General features: G+C 45.5%; 1 protein-coding gene across 3 annotated transcripts in view; it reads right to left on the bottom strand.

Annotated features, from left to right (window-relative positions):
- Positions 1-24,949, bottom strand: part of LATS2 (large tumor suppressor kinase 2) — a 98,172-nt gene that overhangs the window by 60,721 nt on the left and 12,502 nt on the right. For 2 of the 3 annotated variants that reach the window (XM_017859147.1, XM_017859135.1), the window contains exon 2: positions 20,055-20,601. In XM_017859147.1, coding sequence (XP_017714636.1) covers positions 20,055-20,396 — 342 coding nt within the window. In that variant the 5' untranslated portion in view covers positions 20,397-20,601. Of the gene's footprint in view, positions 1-20,054; positions 20,602-20,723; positions 20,745-24,949 lie in introns of those variants that run through there. The other variant, XM_017859143.1, reaches the window with a different exon arrangement.

Here is a 24,949-nt window from a genome sequence, read left to right as displayed (position 1 = left end):
AAAAAAAAAAAAAAAAAAAAAAAAAAAAAAAAAAAAAAAAAAAAAAAGTAATATTCGTCTTTCAAGAAATTTGTCTATTTCAAAGTAGGCAAATGCATTGGCCAACAAATGTGTTGTTTGTATCCTCCCTTATATTCTTTTAAATGTCTCTAGAATGCATAGTAGTGTCCCTCCACTCCTGAAATTGGTTATTTGTTTTCACTGTGGGTTTGGGTTTTTTTTTCTTCCTTCTTTCCTTTCTCTCCCTTTCACAAGTTTAGCTAGAAGTTTATTAATCTTATTGATCTTTTCAAAGAACCTAATCGACGTTCTCTAGTTTGTTCTCTTTATTTCTTTTCTTTAGCCAAATCACTTTAAAGTGTCCACCAATTTACCCAAATCCCAGAAATTTTAATGTATATTTTAATTATTCAAATAAAAATATTTCATAATTTCTTTTGTGATTCCTTCTTTGATTCATGAGTTACTTGGAAGTGAGTTAATATCCAAATATTTAGGGCTTTTGAAAATTCTTTCTCTGGCTGGGTGTGGTGGCTCACACCTGTAATCCCTCCCAGCACTCTGCGAAGCCAAGGTGGGAGGATTGCTAGAGCTAAGGAGTTTGAGACCTGCCTGGGCAACACTGCAAGACCTCTTCTCTGCTAAAATAAAAAAAAAAATTAGCCACACATGGTGGTGCATGCCTATAGTCCCAGCTACTTGTGGTGCTGAGGTGGGAGAATCGCTTGAGCCCAGGAGGTCAAGGCTGCAATGCGCCGTGTTTGCACCACTGCACTCCAGCCTGGGTGACAGAGCAAGATCCGGTCTAAAAATAAACAAAATTATTTTTTATAATTTCTTTGTGGACAAAGAACATATTCTGCAAGATTTCAATCTCTGAAAATCTACTGAAACTTGTTCTATGCTTTTTTTTTTTTTTTGAGACGGAGTCTCACTCTGTCGCCCAGGCTGGAGTGCAGTGGCACGATCTCGGCTCACTGCAAGCTCTGCCTCCCGGGTTCACACCATTCTCCTGCCTCAGCCTCCCGAGTAGTTGGGATGACAGGCACCACCACCACGTCCAGCTAATTTTTTTTTTGTTTGTTTAGTAGAGACAGGGTTTCACCGTGTTAGCCAGGATGGTCTCGATCTCCTGACCTTGTGATCCACCCACCTCGGCCTCCCAAAGTGCTGGGATTACAGGCGTGAGCCACCGCGCCCGGCCAAGTTTTGTATTTTTACTAGAGACGGGGTTTTCCCATGTTGGTCGGGCTGGTCTCAAACTCCTGACCTCAGGTGATCCACCCGTCTCGGCTTCCCAAAGTGCTGGGATTACCAGCGTGAGCCACTGCACCTGGCCCACTTGTTCTATATGTTATAGTCTGTCTTTCTGAACATTCTATGTGCATTTGAAAATAATGTGGGGTGGGAGGAATGCGAAGATCAGAAAAAGTAACTATGGAGTACTATGGGTGACAAAATGGTCTGTACATCAAACCCCCGAAACAGGTGTTTTCCTGTATTAATGAACCTGCACGTGTACCCCTTAATCCAAAATAAAAGAGAGAGTGATGGAGAAGGGGTGGGAAGAGGAAAGAAGGAAGGAGGGAAGGAAGGGAGCGAGGGAGGGAACAAGGGAGGGAGGGACAGACTGTATTCTTCACATATTGAGTGTGGCCTTTTATGGATGTCAATTAAATAAAGTGGCTCATAATGTTGTTCAAGTCTCCTATATCCTTACCGATATTTTTGTCTACTTTTCTATCAACCATTGAGGAGGGTATTAAAATTGCCAAGTATGACTGTGTATCTACCCATATCTCCTTTAGCTCTTGCTACATATACTTTGCTTCATATAATTTGAAGCTTTGCTTTTAGGCATACTCACTACTACATTTTCCGGATCTGCTGACCCTTCTATTTATGAAGTGCCCCTCTTTGCCTTGAGTAATACAGTTGTTCCTAAGCATCTATGAGAAATTGGTTTCAGGATCCCCGCCAAATACCAAAATCCCAGAATTATCAAGTCTCATATAAAATGAAGTAGTATCTGCATATAACCTACATATATCCTCCCATATATTTTCAACCATGTCTGGATTAGTTATAATACTGAATATAATGTAAACACTATGTAAATAGTTACACTATACTTTTTTTTAATTTTTATTGTTGTACTGTTATCTTTTGTTGGTGGTGGGGTATTTTGTTTGTTTTTTAAATTTTCTATCAGCAATTGGTTGAATCTGCAGATGCGAAACTCACAGATATGGAGGGCCAACCATATTCCTCATCTCGGAGGGTACTGTCTGATATTAACATTGCCACTGCATGGCATATTGTTTTCCAGCTTTTTACTTTCAGTCTATTTGTGTCCTCGTATTTAAAATATGTCTCATGTGGACAGCATATACTTGCACTTAGCTTTTTATTCACTCCCATATTCTTTGCCTTTTGATTAAGGTGCTGAATCCCTTTCCAGTGAATGTTACTATTTAGGCCTGCTATTCCTATTTGTCACGTATTATTATTTTTTTTTTTTAGCATTCCATTTTAACTCCTCTATTGGCTCTCTAGCTCTGTCTCTTCGAATTAGATTTTAGTGGTTGCTCTAAAGATGGTAATACACTTTTTTTTGAGACAGGATCTGGCTCTATGGCTCAGGCTGGAGTATACTGACACCATCATGGCTCACCGCAACCTCCACCTCCCAGGCTCAAGCCATCCTCCCACTTCAGCCTCCCAAGTAGCTGGGACTACAGATGTGCACCACCATGCCTGGCTAATTTTTTTTGTATTTTTTGTAGAGATGGGGTTTCACCATGTTGCCCAGGCTGGTCTCAGACTCCTGAGCTCAAGTGATCTGCCCACTTCAGCCTTCCAAATACTGAGATTACAGGTGTGGTAATAAACACTTTTAACTCACTACAATTGTATTAGGCCATTCTTGCATTGCTGTAAAGAAATACCTGGCCGGGCGCAGTGGCTCAAGCCTGTAATCCCAGCACTTTGGGAGGCCGAGATGGGCGGATCACGAGGTCAGGAGATCGAGACCATCCTGGCTAACACGGTGAAACCCTGTCTCTACTAAAAAATACAAAAAACTAGCCGGGCGACGTGGCGGGCGCCTGTAGTCCCAGCTACTCCGGAGGCTGAGGCAGGAGAATGGCGTAAACCCAGGAGGCGGAGCTTGCAGTGAGCTGAGATCCGGCCACTGTACTCCAGTCTGGGTGACAGAGCAAGACTCCGCTCCAAAAAAAAAAAAAAATACCTGAGGCTGGGCAATTTATACAGAAAAGAGGTTTAACTGGTTCATGGTTCTGCAGGCTGTACAAGCATGGTACCAGCATTTTCTCGGGTTCTGGGAAGGCCTCAGGGAGCTTTTACCCATGGAGGCAAAGTAGGAGCAGACACATCACATGATTAAGCAGGAGCAAGAGGGCAGGGGGAGGTGCCACACACTTTTAAACAACCAGACCTCATGAGAATTCACTACCTTGAGGACAGCAGCAAGAGGGTGGTGCTAAACTACTTGTAAGAAATCTATCCCCATGGCTGGGCATGCTGGTTCATGCCTGTAACCTCAGCACTTTGGGAGGGCGAGGCAGGCAAATCACCTGAGGTCAGGGGTTCGAGACCAGCCTGGCCAACATGCTGAAATCCCGTCTCTACTAGAAATACAAAACTTAGCAGGGCATGGTGGCACACACCTGTAATCCTAGCTACTCAAGAGGCTGAGGCAGAAGAATCGCTTGAACCTGGGACAGGGAAGGGGAGGTTGGACTGAGCTGAGATCGAGCCACTGCACTCCAGCCTGGGCGAAAGAGCTAGACTCTGCTTCAAAAAAAAAAAAAAAGAAAGAAAGAAATCTACTTCCATGATCTAGTCCCACCACGCCTATCTCCAACACTGGGGGTTACATTTCAACATGAAATTTGGGTGGGGACAAATATCCAAACTATATCAACAACCTACTTAAATGTTAATTTTGAGTTACACTAGAAAAGGAACTCAGCAATAATATATTTCCACTTAACTCTCCCAACTCATAGTGTTGTATATCAGATCTATAGGTATCATAAACCTATCAATAAAGTGTTTTTACTTTAAATACTGATGTCTTTTAAAGAGATTACAAGAAAATGAAAAATAAATTAGTATTTTATACTTATTGATAGCTACTATTTTTAGTGCTCTTCATTCCTTCCTGTATATCCTTTAGCATTTCCCCCCCATACCCCTACCCCTTTAGTATTTCTTTTAATACAGGTCCCCTGGTAACAAATTTTCTTGGATTTTTGTTCCCCTGGAAATGTCTTTACAACACTTTCATTTCTGAAGGACAGTTTTGCTAGATATAAAATACTTGGTGTACTTTTTTCTTCAGCCCTTTGAATGTGTCATTTCAATATATTCGGCTTTTATACTGTCTGATGAGAAGTGAGCTTTTAATCTTATCATTTTTCTGTACGTAACGTCTTTTTTCTCTGGGTGCTTTCAAGATTTTGTCTTTACCTTTGGCTTTCATTAGCTTAAATATGCTAGGCCTAGGAGTTGTTTCCTCTGTGTCCGTCCTGCTCTTGGTTTATGAAGCGTCTTAGATCTGTACATGAATGCTTTTCACCACATTTGGGAAGCTTTTAGCTATTACTGTGTCAAATGTTTAGGTATTTCCTTTCTATTCGTCTTTTTGGGTTCCAATTTCACATATACTGGACAATCTCATATTATCCCACAACTCACTGAGATTTCTGTTCATTTCTGTTCAATTTTTTTCTATGATTTTTGGAATAGGAAATACCTAAACCAGTTTACTGGTTCTTTCTATTGCCATACCTACTGTTATGTTGATACCATGTAGCCAGTAAAATTTTTTTCACTTATTTTACTTTTCAGCTTAGAGTTTCCATTTTTGTAGTTGCCATTTCTCTGTAAAGATTTCCTGTCTGGGGCTGGGTGTGGTGGCTCATGCCTGTAATTCCAGCGCTTTGGGAACAGGGGCGGTGGGCGGGGAGCAGGGGATCACTTGAGCCTAGGAGTTTGAGACCAGCCTGGGCAAAACAGTGAGACCCTATCTCTACAAGAAAGTTAAAAAGTGAGCTGAGCATGGCAAAGCGTGCCTGTAGTCACAGCTATTTCGGAAGCTGAGATGGGAGGATTGCTTGAGCCCAGGAAGGCTGCAGTGAGCTGTTATGGCACCCACCGCACTGTGGTCCGGGTGACAGAGCAAGACCCTGACTAATAAAAGATTTTCTGTCTGTGCATTCACTAACCCTGTATTTTCTCTTAATTCTGATACATTCCCCTTTCATTCTCTGAACATATTTTTAATACCTTTTTTTAAAAAATTGTTTCAAAAACTAACAAAATTTGTCATTTTAACCATTTAATGATAGCTGTTTAAATGTGCTGTCTGCTAAAGCCAACATCTGGTTCCTCCCAGTGCTACTGACTGCCTTAGTTCCTAAGGTCTCACTTTCCCTGTTTTCTCCATGTGCATTCTAATGGGTTAGGTACTCTGTTTTACAGGTGAGAGCTATGTGCTGCAGTTTGACTAGATTCACACACAAACTGATCTCTGCTCTGCTCTTACGGCTTACCACTTTTTATACATTTTTTTGAGACAGAGTCTCGCTCTGTCTCCCAGGCTGGAGTGCAATGGTGCGATCTCGGCTCATTGCAACCTCCGCATCCTGGGTTCAAGCAATTCTCCTGCCTCAGCCTCCTGAGTAGCTGGGATTACAGCGCCCACCACCACGCCTGACGAACTTTTGTACTTTTAGTAGAGATGGGGTTTTGCCACGTTGGCCAAGCTGGCCTGGAACTCCTGGCCTCAAGCAATCGCCTGCCTCAGCCTCCCCAAGTGTTGGGATTACAGGTGTGAGCCATCACGCCCGGCCTTTTTTTTTTTTTTTTTAAAGCTCATCAGCTATCGTTAGTATTAGTGTATTTTATGTGTGGTCCATGACAATTCTTCTTCTTCTATTGTGGCCCACGGAAAAGACTGGACACCCCTAAATAATCCCTAAGATGCTGAGAGACCTACCACAGTTCCCTGGATGATATTGACACAAATGGGAATTCAGAAAAGAAAGAACTTAGCAGGCACTCGGATGAATGGCTGTACAAGGCCACAAGGATGGGTCGTGGAAGTGGGACTCGAAGGGTGGACCATGGCTGGCTGGGCAGTGCACTCTGGGGGGCAACAGCATGAGCGAATCCAGTGTGGGAGATAATCTCACAGCCTGGTGGCAGGGGAGGTGCAGAGGGCAGACCCAATGAGAACAGGGAGGCTGGGCCGGTACGAGAAATAAGTGGAGATCAGATTGGAAGAGGACGGTCAGGACAGTAGTTACCAAGGGACTTGCCATTCAGGAAAAGTTCACCGGGGGAATTACTGGGTCAGGGAGAATCCAGGTATAGCAGAGCAGGGTGTTAGCAGCAAAGACACAAGAAAAAAAAAAAGGCCACTGAAGAAAGGACTCATTAACAGAAAGGCAGGAAGTGGAGCCTAGAGCCAGAGACAACGTGAGCTAGGAACCTTTCGTTAGAAACGACTCCCAGACCGGGTTGAGAAAGAGAAACGGGGAGGATGGGAGAGAATAAGGGACGGGGGGCGGGGGGAAGAGAACACACCTTCCTGGTGTAGAGAAAGAATTTGGAAACTACCAAGGAAATCCTGAAAGGAAGGGTCAGCGGAGTCCCTGCTGATTCGATTTCTCTTCCTACTGTGACCTCAGACAGAGAGGAAGAGATGTGATGGGAAGACTGGAAGCAAACACACCGAGTTCAGTGCAGAAAGACCCAGCCACAGGGCGGGGCTTCTTATAACATTTCCAGCCTCAAACTCCAGAAAAGCAGTGGAAACGCCAAAGCAGCAGAGCTGAGTGTAGCCATGTGGCATGGAGAAGAAACAGAAGGTGACAGAGACACACACGGTATCACTGAAGGCTCTTCTAAGCGTCTCCAACGTTGACAGCCGGCACAGAGTACAATTTGTTCCACTACACTTGGCCACATTCTTGGGCCTCCTAGATGCCAAATGCCACTAGCTTTGCAACAGCTCTCTGCTGACTAAAAGCTTTTATAAGCCAAATGAAGTCACTTCCAATTTACATTAAAAGTGTACTTCTTGGCTGGAGAAATTTGTCACTGTTAATCATTTACTTTTGTACAAAACAACTTTTATTTCTATTACATGATTAGTAATTCTTCTAATGTCAAAACCACCCAAATATATATCAAAACCACAAGGACACACACATTCCACAAGTTTGAGCAAATCTTCTCCATGTGATTTCTGTGGGACAGGGGACCAGTCGCACCCAGGCTGGTAGGACAACGATCTTATTATTTCAGTAAAGCACGTCACAGCACCAGGAAGCCCAGCTCTCCAGCATCTTCACAAGTTTCTGAGCACTAATGACACATGGCACTGTGGTTGGACTGCCACCTCTGCATACCAATCACGGGCCAGTTACTTTACATTCTTTCTGGTCAGCGGGACAACTCATAACACAGGAGCAATTATCATCCCAAGTGTGTGGATGAGGAATCCTGAGGCTCAGAAGGTGCATGGTAGGCCCTGGTGACACAGCCAAGGTGACACACGGCTACACTATGGCTTTCTAACCAAGGTCCAGCCTCCCTTTCTTCCTTACTAACAGTGCCCAGTTGCGTTAGGGGTGGCCATATGCCCAGCTGAAGTACACATTTCCAAAGCTGCTTAAACTCCCGTGACCAAGTAACTGGGTCATGACCGGGGAGGTGTTGGGGAAGCTCCCTGACAAAGAGCCAGAGCCAGCGCATCCTTCCCTGGTTCAGACCTGGAACACCACTGCAGAGGTGTCACCTGGTGCACGCCAAGATGGAGTCGCTTGCTAAGGGTGGCAGAGAGAGAGAGAAGGTGCCTATTCCTGATGACACTGTGGACTGCCGTGCCACCACAGCCCGCTCATCTCCAGCATCCTTCTTATTCTACCACTGGGGGTTAGGCCTCTGCAGTGGGATCGGCTACCAGCAGCTTGATTTAGTGCTTCTATCTGCTTCTGACACCTGGGGCCGCTGCGGAGCCTACACAGCTAGGCTCATTGCTGGGGGAGGGTACAGAGGGGAGAAGAATTTCCTGCCGTTTCCCACAGTACAGGAAAGTCATCAAGAACTCTTATGGAAAAAAAGGCATCCACTAACAAATGAGTCAATTACAGAAGATTACAAATTGTAAAAATTTAACTATGAAAATAATCTCCCTTCTAAATACAGTACTACAAAATAACTATATCTAAGATGGGGCTGAGCACAGGGGCTCACACCTATAATCCCAACACTTTGGTAGGCCAGGGCGGGAGGATCACTTGAGGCCAGGAGTTTCAGACCAGGCCGAGAAACACAGCAGGACTCCATCTCTATTGACAAGAACAAACTAAAACAAAACAAAACAAAAGCAAGAAAAGAAATCTAAAACGAGTAAAACCTAATATATAAAACATTGCATGATGAATGTAGTTTCATTTCAAGAGCTATGAATTTCTGGCCAGTAAATTTTAAGGCCAAAATAAAGAGATGCTGGGTAGTGACTATGATAATGGATGTGGCATTTTTTTTGTTGTTAATTTTGAAATTCATCATAACCCCATTAAAAGTAATTCTAAAAGAGAGCATTGCTAAATGTCATAAAACATTCAATTTCCTTGTTGGTTTTCTCTATTTACATCCACAAATGCTTTGGCAATGACAGAAACAGTTTAAATGAAGCCCCCACAGAGAACTGCATGCAGACTGGAGACCCAGAACTCAGAGCCCCTCTCCCAGGACCCCAACCATCAAGCCAGGCAAAGCTGGGGTTCCAGGCAACAAAAACCACCAATCTTGACTGTACACAACTTCCCGCCTAGATCTCTACAACCACATGACAGCAAAGGATCTTAGCAGTAAATCGTTTGGTGTGACACAACAGGCATTAAGTGAACAATACTTATGAGCTCCAATATTTTTCAGGTTACAGCCCACATAAAAAATGCTAAGATCTGTACTGCACACTGGGACAGAAGAGAAGGTTGCTGGCAGAGGAGGGCAAAGAGCTGCAGGGACCAACACCACAGCACATGAGTAGCCAGTGATTCTTAAGAGTCCACCTAGGGCCTGCGCCACTCACAGAAGTCAGTCACTCAGGGAGCAGAGAAAAGGTATTTCCTCAACAGCTCCCCTCCCCCTTTTCTGGGGGAACAGAGTCTTGCTCTGTCGCCCAGGCTGGAGTGCAGTGGCGCGATCTTGGCTCACTGCAACCTCTGCCTCCCAAGTTCAAGTGATTCTCGTGCCTCAGCCTCCTGAGTAGCTGGGACTACAAGCGTGTGCCACCCACGCCTGGCTAGTTTTTAATAGAGACGGGTTTCACCATGTTGGCCAGAGTGGTCTTGAACACCTGACCTCAGATGATCCACCCCCCCTCAGCCTCCCAAAGTGGGCTTTGTATTCTTAATTGCAGCAATGGATGTGTGTGATAATAGAAAGTGGTAATGGTTTTCCAGCTTTAAGTACCAGAAAGCTCTCATTTTGGAGGTGAGTGGGGAGGCTCTTATTAAGTGCCTGAGGCTGGACCCACTTTCATGTTAAAATGGGCTTTTGGCCTGGCGCAGTGGCTCACGCCTGTAATCCCAGCACTTTGGGAGGCTGAGGCAGGTGGATCTTGTGAGGTCAGGAGTTTGATAACAACCTGGCGAACACGACGAAACCCCGTCACTACTACAAATACAAAAATGAAGCCAGGCGTAGTGGCTCATGCCTGTAATCCCAGTACTTCGGAAGGCCAAGGCGGGTGAATCACGAGGTCAGGAGTGCAAGACCAGACTGGCCAAGATGGTGAAACCCTGTCTGTACTAAAAATACAAAAATTAGCCCGGCATGGTGGCTGGCGCCTGTAACCCCAGCTACTCAGGAGGCTGAAGCAGGAGAATCGCTTGAACCCGGGACACGGAGGTTGCGGTGAGTCCAGATGGTGCCACTGCACTCCAGGCTGGCCGACAGAGCAAAACTCTGTCTCAAAACAAAACAAAACAAAGCCAACTATTACACTGACAGTTGCTTCTAGTTTTTAGTAGTAGTAGTGATAACATTCTTTGTTGGCAGGTTGGAAGTATAAATTCAATTGAATGATTTTTAAAAACCCATTTGGCAATACAAATAAGAACAGTAAAAATGCTCTCAACATTTACCCTAGTAATTCCATTCCTAAAATGTATTCTAAGGAAATCAGTGATATCCATAAGATTGTATGTAGAAAAATGTTCATGACCAGCTCTTTACAATAAATTATGGGACATCTATTTGAACAATGGAATACAATGCAGATGTTAAAAATCATATTTCAGGGCCGGGTGTGTTGGCTCAGGCCTGTAATCTCAGCACTTCGGGAGGCCAAGGCAGGTGGATCACCTAAGGTCAGGAGTTCAAGACCAGCCTGGCCAACATGGTGAAACCCCATCTCTACAGAAATACAAAAATTAGCCACACATGATGGCGGGTGTCTGTAATTCCAGCTACTCAGGAGGCTGATGGGGGAGAATCGCTTGAACCCAAGAGGGGAGGTTTCAGTGAGCCAGATCGTACCACTGCACGCCAGCCTGGGCAACACAGTGAGACTCCATCCCCAAAAAAATAATAAAAAATAAATCATATTTAAAAAGACTATTTAATGGAATGAAAATGTTTATGATGTAATGCTTGTCTCTGTGCTTGTCTGTCACGGGTTTTTGAGAGCTTGCACAGTTCTAGGTCTCAGAAAGTGGCGACTAGAACAAAGTCACTGTCTCACAGGCCTTAAAATCTACACAGGGAGACACACAACTACTAAACACTGGGGGAGAAAATTATGGTGTCATGGGAGAGAACAGAGGGACCTAATTTTGACTGGGGGCTCAGAAAAGGCTTTCCTGAATCACAGACCCAAAGATGAGCCCTGAGGGAGAAGTGGGCCTGGTCCCGCAGAGGGGCCAGCACTGGGCAGCCTGAGAGACAGACAGAGTGGGCAGGGCCAGGGCAGGGAGGGCCAGGGCAGGCAGGGCCACGGTGGTCAGGACCAGGGTGGGTAGGGCCAGGGTGGGCCTGCCAGGAGGTGGGATCCTGCGGCTACAGGTGGGCCCTGCCTGCCAGTTCCCGGGCACCATCTCAAGGCCAGAGAAAAGGTTTCCAGAAGGGATATGATAGAATCTTCCCTTTTCAGAATGAGGGGGGCCAGCCACGGTGGCCCACGTTTGTAGTCCCAGCTACTTGGGTGGATTGCTTGAGCCCAGGAGTTCGAGGCTGCAGTAAGCCATGATCATGCCACTGCACTCCAGCCTGGACGACAAAGCAAGACCCTGTCTCAAAAAACAAATCAGACTGAGGACGGTACTGTGCAGGGAAAGTTGGAGAAAGACGCAGGAGGGGCAGCCAGGAGCCACCAAGATCCCAGGAGCAAAGGTGGAGCCTGTACGGGGCGGGGCAGGAGAGGCCAGTGCATGAGGTGCTTCCGAGGAGAACGGACTGGAGTGACCTGATGGACCACAAGGCCTCAATTCTGTTACACAAAATGTGTGTGGGGTATATTATATAGTTTAATATATAATTCCATCTTTTTTTTAAATTAAAAAAATAGACAGGGCCTTGTTATGTTGCCCAGGCTGGCCTTGAACTTATAAGCTCAAGCAATCCTCCTGCCTCAGCTTACCAGAGTGTTGAGATTACAGGTGTGAGTCACTGCAAGCCACCTATTATATCTCTTTTTCTTTTCAGTCTCTGTAGAGACTGTCAAAAATTGCCAGTGCTGACTACATTTCAAGTTGTCATGGTGGGGTATTGGAAAGTTTCCAATTAGCAATAATTGCACCTTGGATAAACCTCAATGACTATGACACTGCCACTGTGCAAAGCTTTTATCTATTTTTGTAATTAGACAAAAGTTGTCCAGTTTTATACCAACACGTTAACAGCAGTCTTACCGGGATGCCGAGGCAGGCGGATCACCTGAGGTCGGAGTTCTAGACCAGCCTGACCACCATGGAGAAACCTCATATCTACTAAAAATACAAAAAAATTAGCAGGCCATGGTGGCGCATGCCTGTAATCCCAGCTCCTCGGGAGACTGAGGCATGGTGGATCGCTTGAACCCGGGAGGCGGAGGTTGCAATGAGCTGAGATCCCCCCACTGCACTCCAGCCTAAGAACAGAGCGAGATTCCATCTCAAGAAAACAAAAACAAAAACAAACAAAAACTAGGAGCTTCAGGTTGGGGGGGATTATGACACAGAGGGGTATGCTTTGCTTGTGTTTTGTGAAAGTAATTTAAAACCCTCCATTAAAAAGGTACGTGGTGTGCCTTATGGAAGAGCCAAAATTAATGTGAAAGTCACTAAGAAAAGAAAAGGGAAAAAGGCAAGGAGCTGCTACACCCAAAAGCCATTGTAATACAATTTCCTGTTACATGACCGACATTCCTGAACTTAAGTGTTTCTTTCTTCCTTCTCCTCTTATTAATATGTTCAGTAACACCAAACGGTGGTTCCCTTTCCAGAGGAAGGGAGAAAGAGGAAATGTACATGTTATCTAAATTCCTTTTATCTTTTTCATTAGCAAACTATCTTTATCACAATGAAGCAATCCTGGGGCAGGATCTTGTCACCAAGACAAAGGGCTGGGAGATTAGTGTTACCATTTCTCTGTAGCTTTCTTGGTGATGCATGTTGTTAGAATTAAGTCAAATAAAATCCCGAGGAGATCTGCACTTCTGGTTAGCATCTTTTCCAGGGTCTGACAACGGAGGTGAGGGTTTTGGCTGGACTAGTACACAGAAACTTCACAAAGGAGCACACGCTCTGCAGCGTGGGAGGCCTTGTGGGCACAGACGGATAAACTCCCAAGATCCAGGCCCCCAGAGACGCTGCCTGAGACAGGGAAAGCAAGACTGGAGCACGACAATCTGACAACACAATGCCCAACGCATGGAGCATCCTTGGGGTTAGAAATAAATTTCTGAGGCCAGATGAGGCGGCTCACACCTATAATCCCTGCACTTCAGGAGGCTGAGGTCAGTGGATCCCCTGAGGTCAGGAGTTCAAGACCAGCCTGACCAACATAGTGAAACCCCATATCTACTAAAAATACAAAATTAGCTGGGCGTGGCGCCGCACGCCTGTAATCCCAACTACTTGGGAGGCTGAGGCAGGAGAATCCCTTGAATCTGGAAGGCGGAGGTTGCAGTGAGCCGAGATAGAGCCACTGCATTCCAGCCTGGGCAATAAGAGCGAAACTCCATCTCAAAAAAAAAGAAAGAAAGAAAGAAAGAAATTTCTGGCTGGGCATGGTGGCCCATGCCTGTAATCCCAGCACTTTGGGAGGTTGAGGCGGGCGTATCTCTTCTGACTAGGAGTTCGAGACCACCCTGGGCAACATGGTGAAACCCTGCCTCTACAAAAAATAGAAAAATTAGCTTGTGATCTCAAGTTACTTGGGAGGTTGAGGCAGAGAACTGTTTGAGCCCAGGAGGTCAAGGCTACAGTGAGCCGAGGTTGCCCCACTGCACTACAGCCTGGGCGACAGACGTGTCTCAAAAAAACAAAAAAAAAGAAAAAGAAAAAGAAATGTCCCTTACTATGGAAGTTTGAATAGGAACAGCTCGTATCCAGGTGGAAGAGCCTGTGTAAAAAGGAATCTGAGTGGAATCACAGCAGATACTAGAATCCAGATAGGTGGTGATACTTCCAGCCAACAAAATCATGCGTCAGAGAGCCCCAAAGCAAGCAGGTGGGAAGAGCTGTCTGGGAGGCCATGCTGTGTGGCTGAGACACTGCAGAGAGCTCCTCTGTAGAGGGTAGCATGTGCGGAGGATAAGACCAGGGCCTGGGAGGCCCTGGAAGCTGCAGCAGAGCCAAGGCGGGAGTCAGGCTGGCCAGCTGCCAGGGACGTGGCAGGCAGCCATGTATGGATGCCCAGGGAATGAGAGGAGAGGAGAGGGACCCTGAGAAACCCCATGCCCCACAGACATGAGGGAAAAGAGAAGCAACCCCTATGAGGATGGAAATGAGAAAAGAATTCTTATCTGAGGAATCTGGAGTCCTTTTAAATTACTGGGCCCAGAGAAACATTAAACTGAGAGAACAATCACATTCTACTTCCCCCTTGAGGCTTGTGCTCACTTTTTTTTTTGGGGGGCGGAGTCTCACTCTGTTGCCCAGGCTGGAGTGCAGTGGCCAGATCTCGGCTCACTGCAAGCTCCACCTCCTGGGTTCACACCATTCTCCTGCCTCAGCCTCCCGAGTAGCTGGGACTACAGGCACCTGCCACCATGCCCAATTTTTTTGGCTAATTTTTCTGTATTTTTAGTAGAGACAGGGTTTCACCGTGTTAGCGAGGATGGTCTTGATCTCCTGACCTCATGATCTGCCCATCTCAGGCTCCCAAAGTGGTAGGATTAGAGGCGTGAGGCAGCGCACCTGGCCACGTGTTCACCTTTTGAAACTGCCTGCTGTTGCCACAAGTAGCTATAAATTAACCTAATAATGCCACACTGGACACTATAACCCACACCCTACAGCTTGACGATGTATACCAATCACTAAATCAATGTTATTTGTGTAAGCCAATGAGAATTCCTCACAAACAACTTTGTTTCAGCCCACTCCCTGCCCCCTTTTTGCCTTTATTTATATTTATTTGTTTGTTTTTTGAGATGAGACCTCACTCTGTCACCCAGGCTGGAGTAAAAATTCACCTGTAACTGCGGCTCATCAGAGTGTGTGTCCAGGGCAACCTGAATCTATGCTCCAGGGTTGCAGTCCTCAAGCTTGGCCCAAATAAACTCTCTACTTCTATTAATTTTGCCTCAGTCTCTTCCTTTTAGGTTGAAATATCCACGGAACTTAAAAAGGCAGCAGCAGCTATCCAGCGATGAGCTAGCAATACACACACTGGACATCAAAGATGGAGAGCGAAATGGCCACTCTGCCGAAGTACTGAACTCCTTCCTCAGACCTGTCGCTCGTTCTGGATGTGTGAAGGGTACATCTGACAAAGACCCTGCATGCAGGTCAGGAAGGGCTCCAGGAAGCAGGGGAGAGCTTGAGTCACCTGCCTGACACGTTTCCATGTCCTCAGCCAGTTTCTTCTAAAACATTAGGCCAACTAGAACCCATCTCCCACTGCTGTACTGTTCTGAGGAGATGACACATGGCAAATGCTTAGGACAGTGTCACACACAGGGCCTCTGCCAACACCAGTCCTCATTCCTGTGAGACCCCACGTGCCCCAGAGGGTCTCACCCCTTTGCAGTGCTATCTAGGTTGGCAAAGGCCTGGGTCTGCATTTGTATGGTGAGTGGAGAAGGCTTGCTTTTTCTGCACGTTTTGGCTTGAGAATGTGAAGAATTCAATCCCTTTTCTTATTAAGCAGATCGCCCCTGATTCACTGACAGGCTGGCGTGGCCACTGTTCTCAGGAAGCCTGCCTCTCAGTGCACATCCTGACCACTGGCTGTCTTCTTTATGCCTTTCCTTATTTGGTCTAATATAATCAGTTTATCTGTTTGTTTGTTTATTTACATTTCTTCCCTACCCTCATTCCATTGAAGTTTTAAATCACTTAAACATGATAAAGTGGGGGAAAGAACTGGATTAATCAGGATTAGGAAATTACAGCTGACACGATATTCAGGACCAGGACAATGTATCAACGCTGAGCCACAGACTGGGCACCCCTCAGCAGATCAGAGGAAGGGTGGACAGGCAGGATACAGGCCGGCCACGAGAAAAAGTACATGCCAGTTTCTCAAGGAAAGCAGAACCCCTTCCTAGTCCTCGCATCCAAAGAAAGTCCTCACTCGCATCCAAAGAAAGTCCTCCCAGAGGGCACCATGTGACAAAGTGCTTTGCTATTCTGAGGGGTCCAGGGGCCATGGGCCTCCCCTGGGAGTTACTGAATTGGAAACTCATTCTCACAGGACTCATAGGCACCATCCTGAGGGCCATAATTAAGAGCAGGGAGTGCAGTGAGCTGATGACACCCCCCTACCCACACCATGCAGATGCTCCACTGCAACCGGACAGAGAAAACAAGTCCCAGGCTTCCGTGGAACAGAAATGTTTTGCATACTTAAATGCAAATTTAAATGGTCACTTATGCCAATAACTATCCGACGCTCAAAATATGATACCCATAACGAAAAGACTTACCTTTCCGATTCCTTAAATCTATATTTAAAGAGCAGCTCCTCCCATAAGAAATATTAATCTAGTGGCCTAGCTTTTATTCTACAGGAATTTTCTTAAGTCTTCAGTAATTTATGTGCAAAAGATTAATAAACATATCACTTGACATACACGTTATAACCTTACACAGAAAATACCCTAAAGTTTTTTACTTTTTCCAGAAATTTCCATTTTAAAGTATTTTAATTAAAAATATACTCAAACGGCCGGGCGTGGTGGCTCAAGCCTGTAATCCCAGCACTTTGGGAGGCCGAGACGGGAAGATCACGAGGTCAGGAGATTGAGACCATCCTGGTTAACACAGTGAAACCCCGTCTCTACTAAAAAATACAAAAAAACTAGCCAGGTGAGGTGGCGGGCGCCTATAGTCCCAGCTACTTGGGAGGCTGAGGCAGGAGAATGGCGTAAACCTGGGAGGCGGAGCTTGCAGTGAGCTGAGATCCGGCCACTGCACTCCAGCCTGGGCGACACAGCGAGACTCCGTCTCAAAAAATATATATATACTCAAACAGGCTTAGTTACATGGGTGGGTTTAATACGTGAAAATTCACTATGCTGTGTGCTTAGAAATTGTGTACTTTTTTTAAAGTAAATTTTACTTTAATAAAAAGTTAAGGCTGGGTGTGGTGGCTTGAACTTATAATCCTAGCACTGTGGGAGGTTAAGGCAGGCGGATCGCTTGAGTCCAGAAGTTCTAGACCAGCCTGGGCAACATAGCGAGATACCATCTCCAGAAAAAAATTTGAAAACTGGTCAGACGTGGTGGCACATCTGTAGTCCCAGCTACTTGGGAGGCTGAGGTAGGAGGATTGCTTGAGCCCAGAAGGTCGAGGCTTCAGTGAGCAGTGACCTCACCACTGCACTCCAACCTGGGCAATAGAGCAAAACCCTCTTAAACAAAACAGTAGGAGTGGCTGGGCGTGCGTGGTAACTCACACCTGTAATCCCAGCACTTTGGGAGGCCGAGGCTGGCAGATCACGAGGTCAGGAGATTGAGACCATCCTGGCTAACACGGGGAAACCCTGTCTCTACTAAAAATACAAAAAATTAGCCGGGCGTGGTGGCGGGCGCCTGTAGTCCCAGCTACTCGGGAGGCTGAGGCAGGATAATCGCTTGAACCCGGGAGGCAGAAGTTGCAGTGAGCCCAGACCGTGCCACTGCACTCCAGCCGGGTGACAGAGTGAGACTCCATCTCAAAAGCAAAACAAAACAAAAAACAGTAGGAGTGAAAGGGGGAAAAGATGCAGAACTCTCAGCCAGACGTGGTGACACACGCCTGTAATCCCAGCACCTTGGGAGGCTGAAGCAGGCAGATCACTTGAGGTCAGGAGCTTGAGACCAGCCTAGCCAACATGGTGAAATCCTGTCTCTGCTAAAAATACAAAAATTAGCCAGGCGTGGTGTCGTGTGCCTGTAATCCCAGCTACATGGAGGCTGAGGCAGGAGAATTGCTTGAACCCAGAAGCCGAGGCTGCAGTGAGCTGAGATGACACCACTGCACTCCAGCCTGGGCGACAGAGCAAGACACCATCTTAAAAAAAAAGAACTCTATCTATTATACTGAATTCAAATCATCTTTTTAACAAACAGACACATACAACTCCAAAGGTACTGTTATCTTTTTCTCTCTTATTATTTGGGTTCACATAATGACTTTCCTACCTGACTGAAAGCAAATGCATTTTTTATCCAGACCAAGAAGTGGGAGTTGGAGGGGAAAGGTGGCACAGCTGTTTTAAGTTATAAAGTAACACCACACACCAAACTGACTGAATTATTTCAAGGGCATTAAATACGGTAAATGGAGGCCTTTCTGCTAGCAATTAACATAAATTAAATGCTGATGGAAACTTCATCGGTGTCATGATCCTTATTTTTATCGTATTTCTGTGTTTCTGTATTGCAAACAGCCCTGACTTTATTACTTCTTGCACTATAATTATCACTAATGGATTTTACCTAATAAGATCCCACCTGCATTTGGGATTATTTGCTTGACTTGTTTCTTTTTCTCACAGTTGAAACGCAACTGCAAAGAACACAGGGGCTCGGCTTGCCTCCTTTGTCTGCAAGTGATTTACAGGAGAAGATTTTAAGCTCTGCTGTTGGCCCGAAAGTTTCTCTGCAATCTTACTCCAGATTTCCCCAGGACTGCTCCTTTTCTACTTTGAAAACTGCTGGGGTCTGTATGTCAAGGGATGGTGCTTGGCAGCATATTTAACTTCATGCTTTCACAATGAGAATGGCTGTGGCTTTGCTGTCAGCCTCACTGCTGAAACACTCTGCACCACATTACTCACGACCCTGTGCTTTATCAAAGCAGCTCAACATAACAACACTCACTACATACAAGTTAATCCCAGTATGGCCCAAAGTATCAGGGAAGCCCCCTACAAAATAGCAGGATTCATTTCACAAACATCTCCTCTGAGAAATGTAAGGTCTACGGTAATAAACTACAAGAGGACTGAGATTGGTTTTGGAAATAACAAATAACACTGTTAGCCTTTTCCTACGACTGCAACACCAGGAGTATGTAATTAGGTTATTTCTAAGAAACCGGCAGTGCTTGGGCCATTCTAACGTGCTTTGAGCATGAAATCTTACGACTTTTCCAAGGCACCAAAAATACTTAGCTTATTTCTGCTTCATGCAACCATAATTTTTAAGATGACAGATTGTAATAAAGCACTGGCTTTCATGAATCATTTCATAATGCAATTACGTTTTTACCTGTTACATTTCACTAACTACATTTTTACCTGGTTGGACACTAGTTCCATTTTATATGGTCCTGTCCCTGAACTTGGATTTTATTCAGGTATATGAACTGCTAAGAGATCATAAATGTATGGCTATGAGGTGTGGGGGGGTGTGTGTGTGTGTGTGTTTTAAACAGAGATAGGGTCTCACTCTGTTAACCAGGCTTGGAGTGCAGTGGCTATCATGGCTCACTGCAGCTTCAAACTCCTAGGCTCAAGCGATCCCGCCTGCCTCAGCATCCCAAGTAGTTGGGACTACAGGTGCACACCACCACGTCCAGCTTTTTTATTTTTTGTAGAGACAGGGAGTCTCGCTATATTGTCCAGGCTGGTCTCAAACTCCTGGCCTCAAGTGATCTTCTTGTCTGGCCTCCCAAAGTGCTGGGATTACAGGTGTGAGTCACCACACTCATTGCTGTAAGTTGTGTATTAACATACAAACTGGTGCCATCTCCACTAATGTATCCTTTACTCCTAAATAACTAAAAAGTGAGACTGTTGCCACAATTCTGACAATTTCTCAAGCTTTTCTTTCTAGTTTTCTCATTTCCTGAACATGTTAATAGTTACACCCCCTGTAACAGCACATACACTATTTTTTTAAATAGGAGAAAACTGAGTCAGAGAATACCCAATGCATGTTGCTCAACCCTCCCATTTCGAGAAAAAAAAAAAAATGCACAAACCAAAACAAGAAAAGCGAAGCCAGTCTCTTTCCACGACAGCTCAGAATAACCCAAATAAACACCCCAAAAAAAGGGGCTAAGCATGAAAGCCCTTTTCATCTCCACAAGAACAGAACAGAAAAATACATGTTACAATTTCAGGAGACCTCAGCAACTTCTGGATCTTGCCTGAAAAGGAAAAGCAGCTCAAAAGACCCTTTTAGAGAAAGAAGACAGAGAACCTTCAATTGTGAGTTCAATTATGTGTTAAAAGGGCCTTGGATTTTTAACCTAGAAACACTTGTATAAGTAGTAACCAATTCAAAGCCTTCAAGTAGTTGCCAAACTATTCTGACTGCCCCAGCTGTCCCATAGCTGCCTCTGCACATGGCCTTGTGGAGGTCTGTACCCACCTGGTCGCATCCTGCGTTCACCAGTTCCTGCAGCATTTGCCGGTTCACTTCTGCAGCTGCAGAGGTGCCTGATTCATTAGCAAAAGGCAACAAGGAATATCTGATTTCCCTCAAGGCTTTCTGATAAGGTCCGAACTTTGGGGTGGCTCTCATCTGCTGCTGCTGTCTGGCGGCATCTTTGCTCCCCAGGACTTTGGCATCCAGGGAAGTATCACTGTTTGGGCCCACGGGTAGCCCCTGAGCCGAAGACTTGGATGGCTGCTTTAACCCCTCACGGATCTCCTGCAGTCGCTGCCGGCTATTTCCAGAATAAGTTGTGGCAGGAAAAGTCTTTGGCCTCATTGTTAGTCCAGTTTCCTTTTACCATAAATACAATCTTCTTAAAGTGTTTTATTATTGTTTTTAAGAAAACTGTCAATAGTATCAGTTTGTTGTAAACATACTTTCAAAATAATTTTCTTTTGAAAATGTTCTTTCCTTCAATTTTCGTAGTTCCTATGGAGAACCTAAAATTTTCCAAAGTCTTCATTTTGAAGATCATCACTCTCTGAAAAGAAAATAAATGGGAGAGAAATGTTCATTTGTCGTTTTCACACAATGTTAATGCTATTTTTCAGAAATGAACAGTGATCGCGGAAATATACCACTTGGAAAGAAAGAACGCATCACCTCTCAGAAATGACAAAAATACTGTTCAACCGTGGTTAGAGCACATGACATCTAGGGCTGTCCCAAAATGTTTCCTGTAATACGTCATCTGCAACAAAGTAAATCGCTATAAATATTCAACTCAGGGCAAGAACAGTAGTATTAACAACTGACAGCTCATTCAAAATATTTCTTTATAATAATATTTTATTTTGAAACCCACAGCTTGAGGAGTATTTAGAGTTAAATGTTCTACATGGGATCTTGGATTTCTGGCTTGTTCCTAATAACCAATCAACTCCTTGTCCTTCATCCCCATGGCTTTACTAACCTCTCCCCTCACATGAGATGTGGTCCTTCCATATCTTTTTAGAAAACTTTCTGAACTTCTCCTTTTAAAACCCTCCCAATTTCCTAAAAGACACCCCAAAGTCTGTCACATTAATAGAGTCCTATGTTGCAAATGTTTCAATTGCAGTTTCTACACACACATTATGATTCCACACACACACTACTTCCTTGATTTTCCACAAAGTGGCCACTTACCAGCATTTGGACCTAAATAGTAAAATTAAAATATCTTTCTTGTAGCAACTGATACTGACATGGAAGCGGACTGGTAACAGCATGTAGGCAACGTCTCAGAGTGCACTATGGCCACACGAACGTCCAATGATCATGTGGATAAGAGTTATGAGTCCAGGCCGGGCGCGGTGGCTCAAGCCTGTAATCCCAGCACTTTGGGAGGCCGAGACGGGCGGATCACGAAGTCAGGAGATCGAGACCATCCTGGCTAATATGGTGAAACCCTGTCTCTACTTAAAAAAAATACAAAAAAAAACTAGCCGGGCGACGAGGCGGGTGCCTGTAGTCCCAGCTACTCGGGAGGCTGAGGCAGGAGAATGCCGTACAAAACCCGGGAGGTGGAGCTTGCAGTGAGCTGAGATCCGGCCACTGCACTCCAGCCTGGGTGGCAGAGCAAGACTCCGTCTCAAAAAAAAAAAAAAAAAAAAAAAAAGAGTTATGAGTCCAGAACTACGACTTCAGCATGGAAATGGCCTTGTTATAAGGAATGTGATGTCACAAAGGCACCTTCCAAGTTGTTCCAATAGTAAATTCTACCTACCCCAGGCCTAGTGCACGGCCTACTCTGCTGTTCTTTGATTCAGAAAGCAAAATCCAGCCCAAGTTGACACTGCCCTCAGCAGCCAGCACAGGTCACTTGTCACAAGGCTGGGTGACCCTGGACCAGTCCCTTGGCCTCCCTCAGCCCCACACTCCCTGCTACGTAATAGAGACGGATGCTTCGGACAGTGGTGAGCCCCGGGTCAGATGACAAGGGTACCAGGTCCTGCAGTACTTGGGACATACAACACCCTCCCTATTCTTCACCCCATGGCGACTGTTTATCTTACCAGCTGCCCTAGCTCAGGCAAGGTGCCCGCTGGTGGCAAAGGCAGAGCCAACACCCCACACCGTGCCAAAGCCCTTAGTGGCTGCCCCTTCCCTCACCCAATCCCCTTACTCCACAGAACTCAACGAGCAGATTTCAAAGGATAATCATTTTGAGTTCTAATAAAACGAAGAACAACTGATCCAAAAAGAGTACCCTTCAAACGGGGATGGGCAGAGGGATCTGGATGTTTAGCTTACGTAAGGAACTTTGTAACTGTAAACCACGACCCAGCTTCACAGACTTTTTCAAGTGGATAAAAAAAAAAAGGGTAGCTAATATTCACCCACCCTTACTATGTGTCAGGTGCAGTTCAAAGAGTTAATCTACATAGATCTACTGCACAACCATACGCAATAGCAAACACTAAGAGATGACATTTGAACTCCTAGTCCTTGCTTAGATGGGAAGACGATTGTAAGCATTTTAACTATGTCCTTTCTCAATGTAATTGTGAGAAGAATCCATTTAGAAGGCAAAAGAGAGACTAAACAAATTTCTCAACATGAAATCTCTATTTTAATACACAATATAATGTAGTAAAGTCATTAAAATGACTGTGTTAAGACTGTGCAGATATCAAGCTATTAGATCCAGGGACAGCCCAGATCCCCTGGGGCCTGTACTGGCCACATACCAGAAGCCCAGAGCGCTGCTTAATTGGTGTAAAATGGGGCATATTGCAGCCACACTCATTTCAGTGACTTTGTGCTCTAAGCATCTGTTTTGAAATACCTAACTTTGTAAAACCATAGCTTCACATTCCAACAAAAACGGAGAGGTTCTCAAGGTGATGCCAACCAGTATGCAGGATGCTAGGAGTGACTCAGTACATCTGGGAAGAGGCAGAAGAGTTCTTTCTTTTCCTATAGGAATTCACCCAAATCACTTTGTTTCCGATCTTTAGTTTTCTTCCCTTTCTTTGAAAACTAAAATAGAGAAGACACAGCCATACTATCTTCACAAGAACGATCAATGCAAGAGAGCGCCTGACAATATGCGGAGAGTTTCTTCATGCTCAGAACATTCACTCGGCCACCTACTCATCTAGCCCATCCACCCTCTATCTACCCTACAAACATTTATTAAATACCTACTCAAGGCCGGTGTGGTGGCTCACGCCTGTAACCCCAGCCACTTTGGGAGGCCAAGGCGGGTGGATCACCTGAGGTCAGGAGTTTGAGACCAGCCTGGCCCACATATAGTGAAACCCTGTCTCTACTAACTAAAAATAAAAAAATTAGCCAGGCATGGTGGCAGGTGCCTACAATCCCAGCTACTCAGGGAAGCTGAGGCAGGAGAATCACTTGAACCAGGAAGGCGGGGGTTGCAGTGAGCTGAGATCGCACCATTGCACTCCAGCCTGGGCAACGAGAACAAAACTCCATCTCAAAAAATAATAATAATAAATAAAAGCAAAAAAAAACCTACTGAATCTCAGGCACTGATAGGATAAATGAAAACAAAATCTCGGCTTCAGCAAGTTTACTGTCAAGTGAAAGCTGGGGTGAGGCAGGCAAATAAACAGCTTCAAAAAAAGATAGATACCTGGAGAATAAAAAAGAAAGAGCTCTGAGGTAGAAATAATTAGACCTGAGTGTCAGAAGGAATGGAAATCCAGCTAGAGGGAACAGCATATGCAAAGAAGCCTTTAGGCTCCACCCACCACGTTCAGGTCTGTGCAGTTCAGGCTCTTCCTGGAGATACAGGAGGTCAAAGGACTGGGGGGTAGGGCTAGGCGGGAGGGGTTGGAGGGGCGTGTGGGATGAAACCATGGAAGTATCCAGAGGCTCAATTCTCGGCCATGTTGAGTCTGGACTCAGTGCAGAGGATGGGCAGCCACTGTCTATGGTTTAGCTAAGGAGTGACACGGCCTGAGTGGAAGGTGGGCTAGAATGGACAAGTGCAGCACTTCTGGGTGAGGAGCAGCAGCCCCGGGGAGCAAGGGGAAGGGGTTTCAGGTCTGGAATGAAAGGCACAGGTGCGGGATGGTGGGGAGGGGGTGCTGGCATCTGCGTATGGGGCATCTGCCCAGCCAGTGGCCTGCCTGCTCAGCCATGAAATGGAGCTACCAGGTGAGTGGACGGCTGAAGGCCCTCCTGGCTCACTCACACTCCTTACAGGAGCAGCCATCTGTGATATGTCTCTTTTTACCAGCAGTGACATTAGCAGGGCACAGAAGGGGCAAGAGGCTTTTCACTCAGCTATGAAAGGGCAAGAGCCACAAGAGACAATCCAGACTGAAGAAAAAGAACCATGAGAAAGTTCCATGTTAAAGCCAGGATGCAGGGATGTCCTCTCCCCCATCACACGAGCAGACAGAAGGGAGCTGGGGGTGGCTCAAGGAGGTCCTGGTTGACTCTGAGGCTGGAAAGCTCTCTCTGAAATCTGCTCTAAAGAAGGGAAGCTGGCGGGGTGCTGTGGCTCACGCCTATAATCCCAGCTCTTTCGGATGCCGAGGTGGGCAGATCACTTGAGGTCAGGAGTTTGAGACCAGCCTGGCCAACATAGTGAAACCCTGTCTCTACTAAAAATACAAAAATTAGCCAGGTGTGGCGGCACACCCCTGTAGTCCAGCTACTCGGGAGGCTGAGGCAGGAGAATCCCTTGAACCCAGGAGGTGGAGTTTGCAGTGAGCTGAGATTGCGCCACTGCACTCCAGTCTGGGTGACAGAGGGAGACTCTGTCAAAGAAACAAACAAATAAATAGAATGAAAGCTGCTGAAAGCCAGGAGGAACAGTAAGGCTTTTGGGGGTGGAGGAGGTAGTGGCAATCCACTTACTTAACATATAT

This window comes from Rhinopithecus bieti, unplaced genomic scaffold (genome assembly GCF_001698545.2).
Source record: "Rhinopithecus bieti isolate Rb0 unplaced genomic scaffold, ASM169854v2 scaffold_3057, whole genome shotgun sequence".
Lineage (NCBI taxonomy): Eukaryota > Metazoa > Chordata > Mammalia > Primates > Cercopithecidae > Rhinopithecus > Rhinopithecus bieti.
Note: the sequence above shows the minus strand (reverse complement) of the source record. Positions and strands in the feature narration are given on the sequence as shown.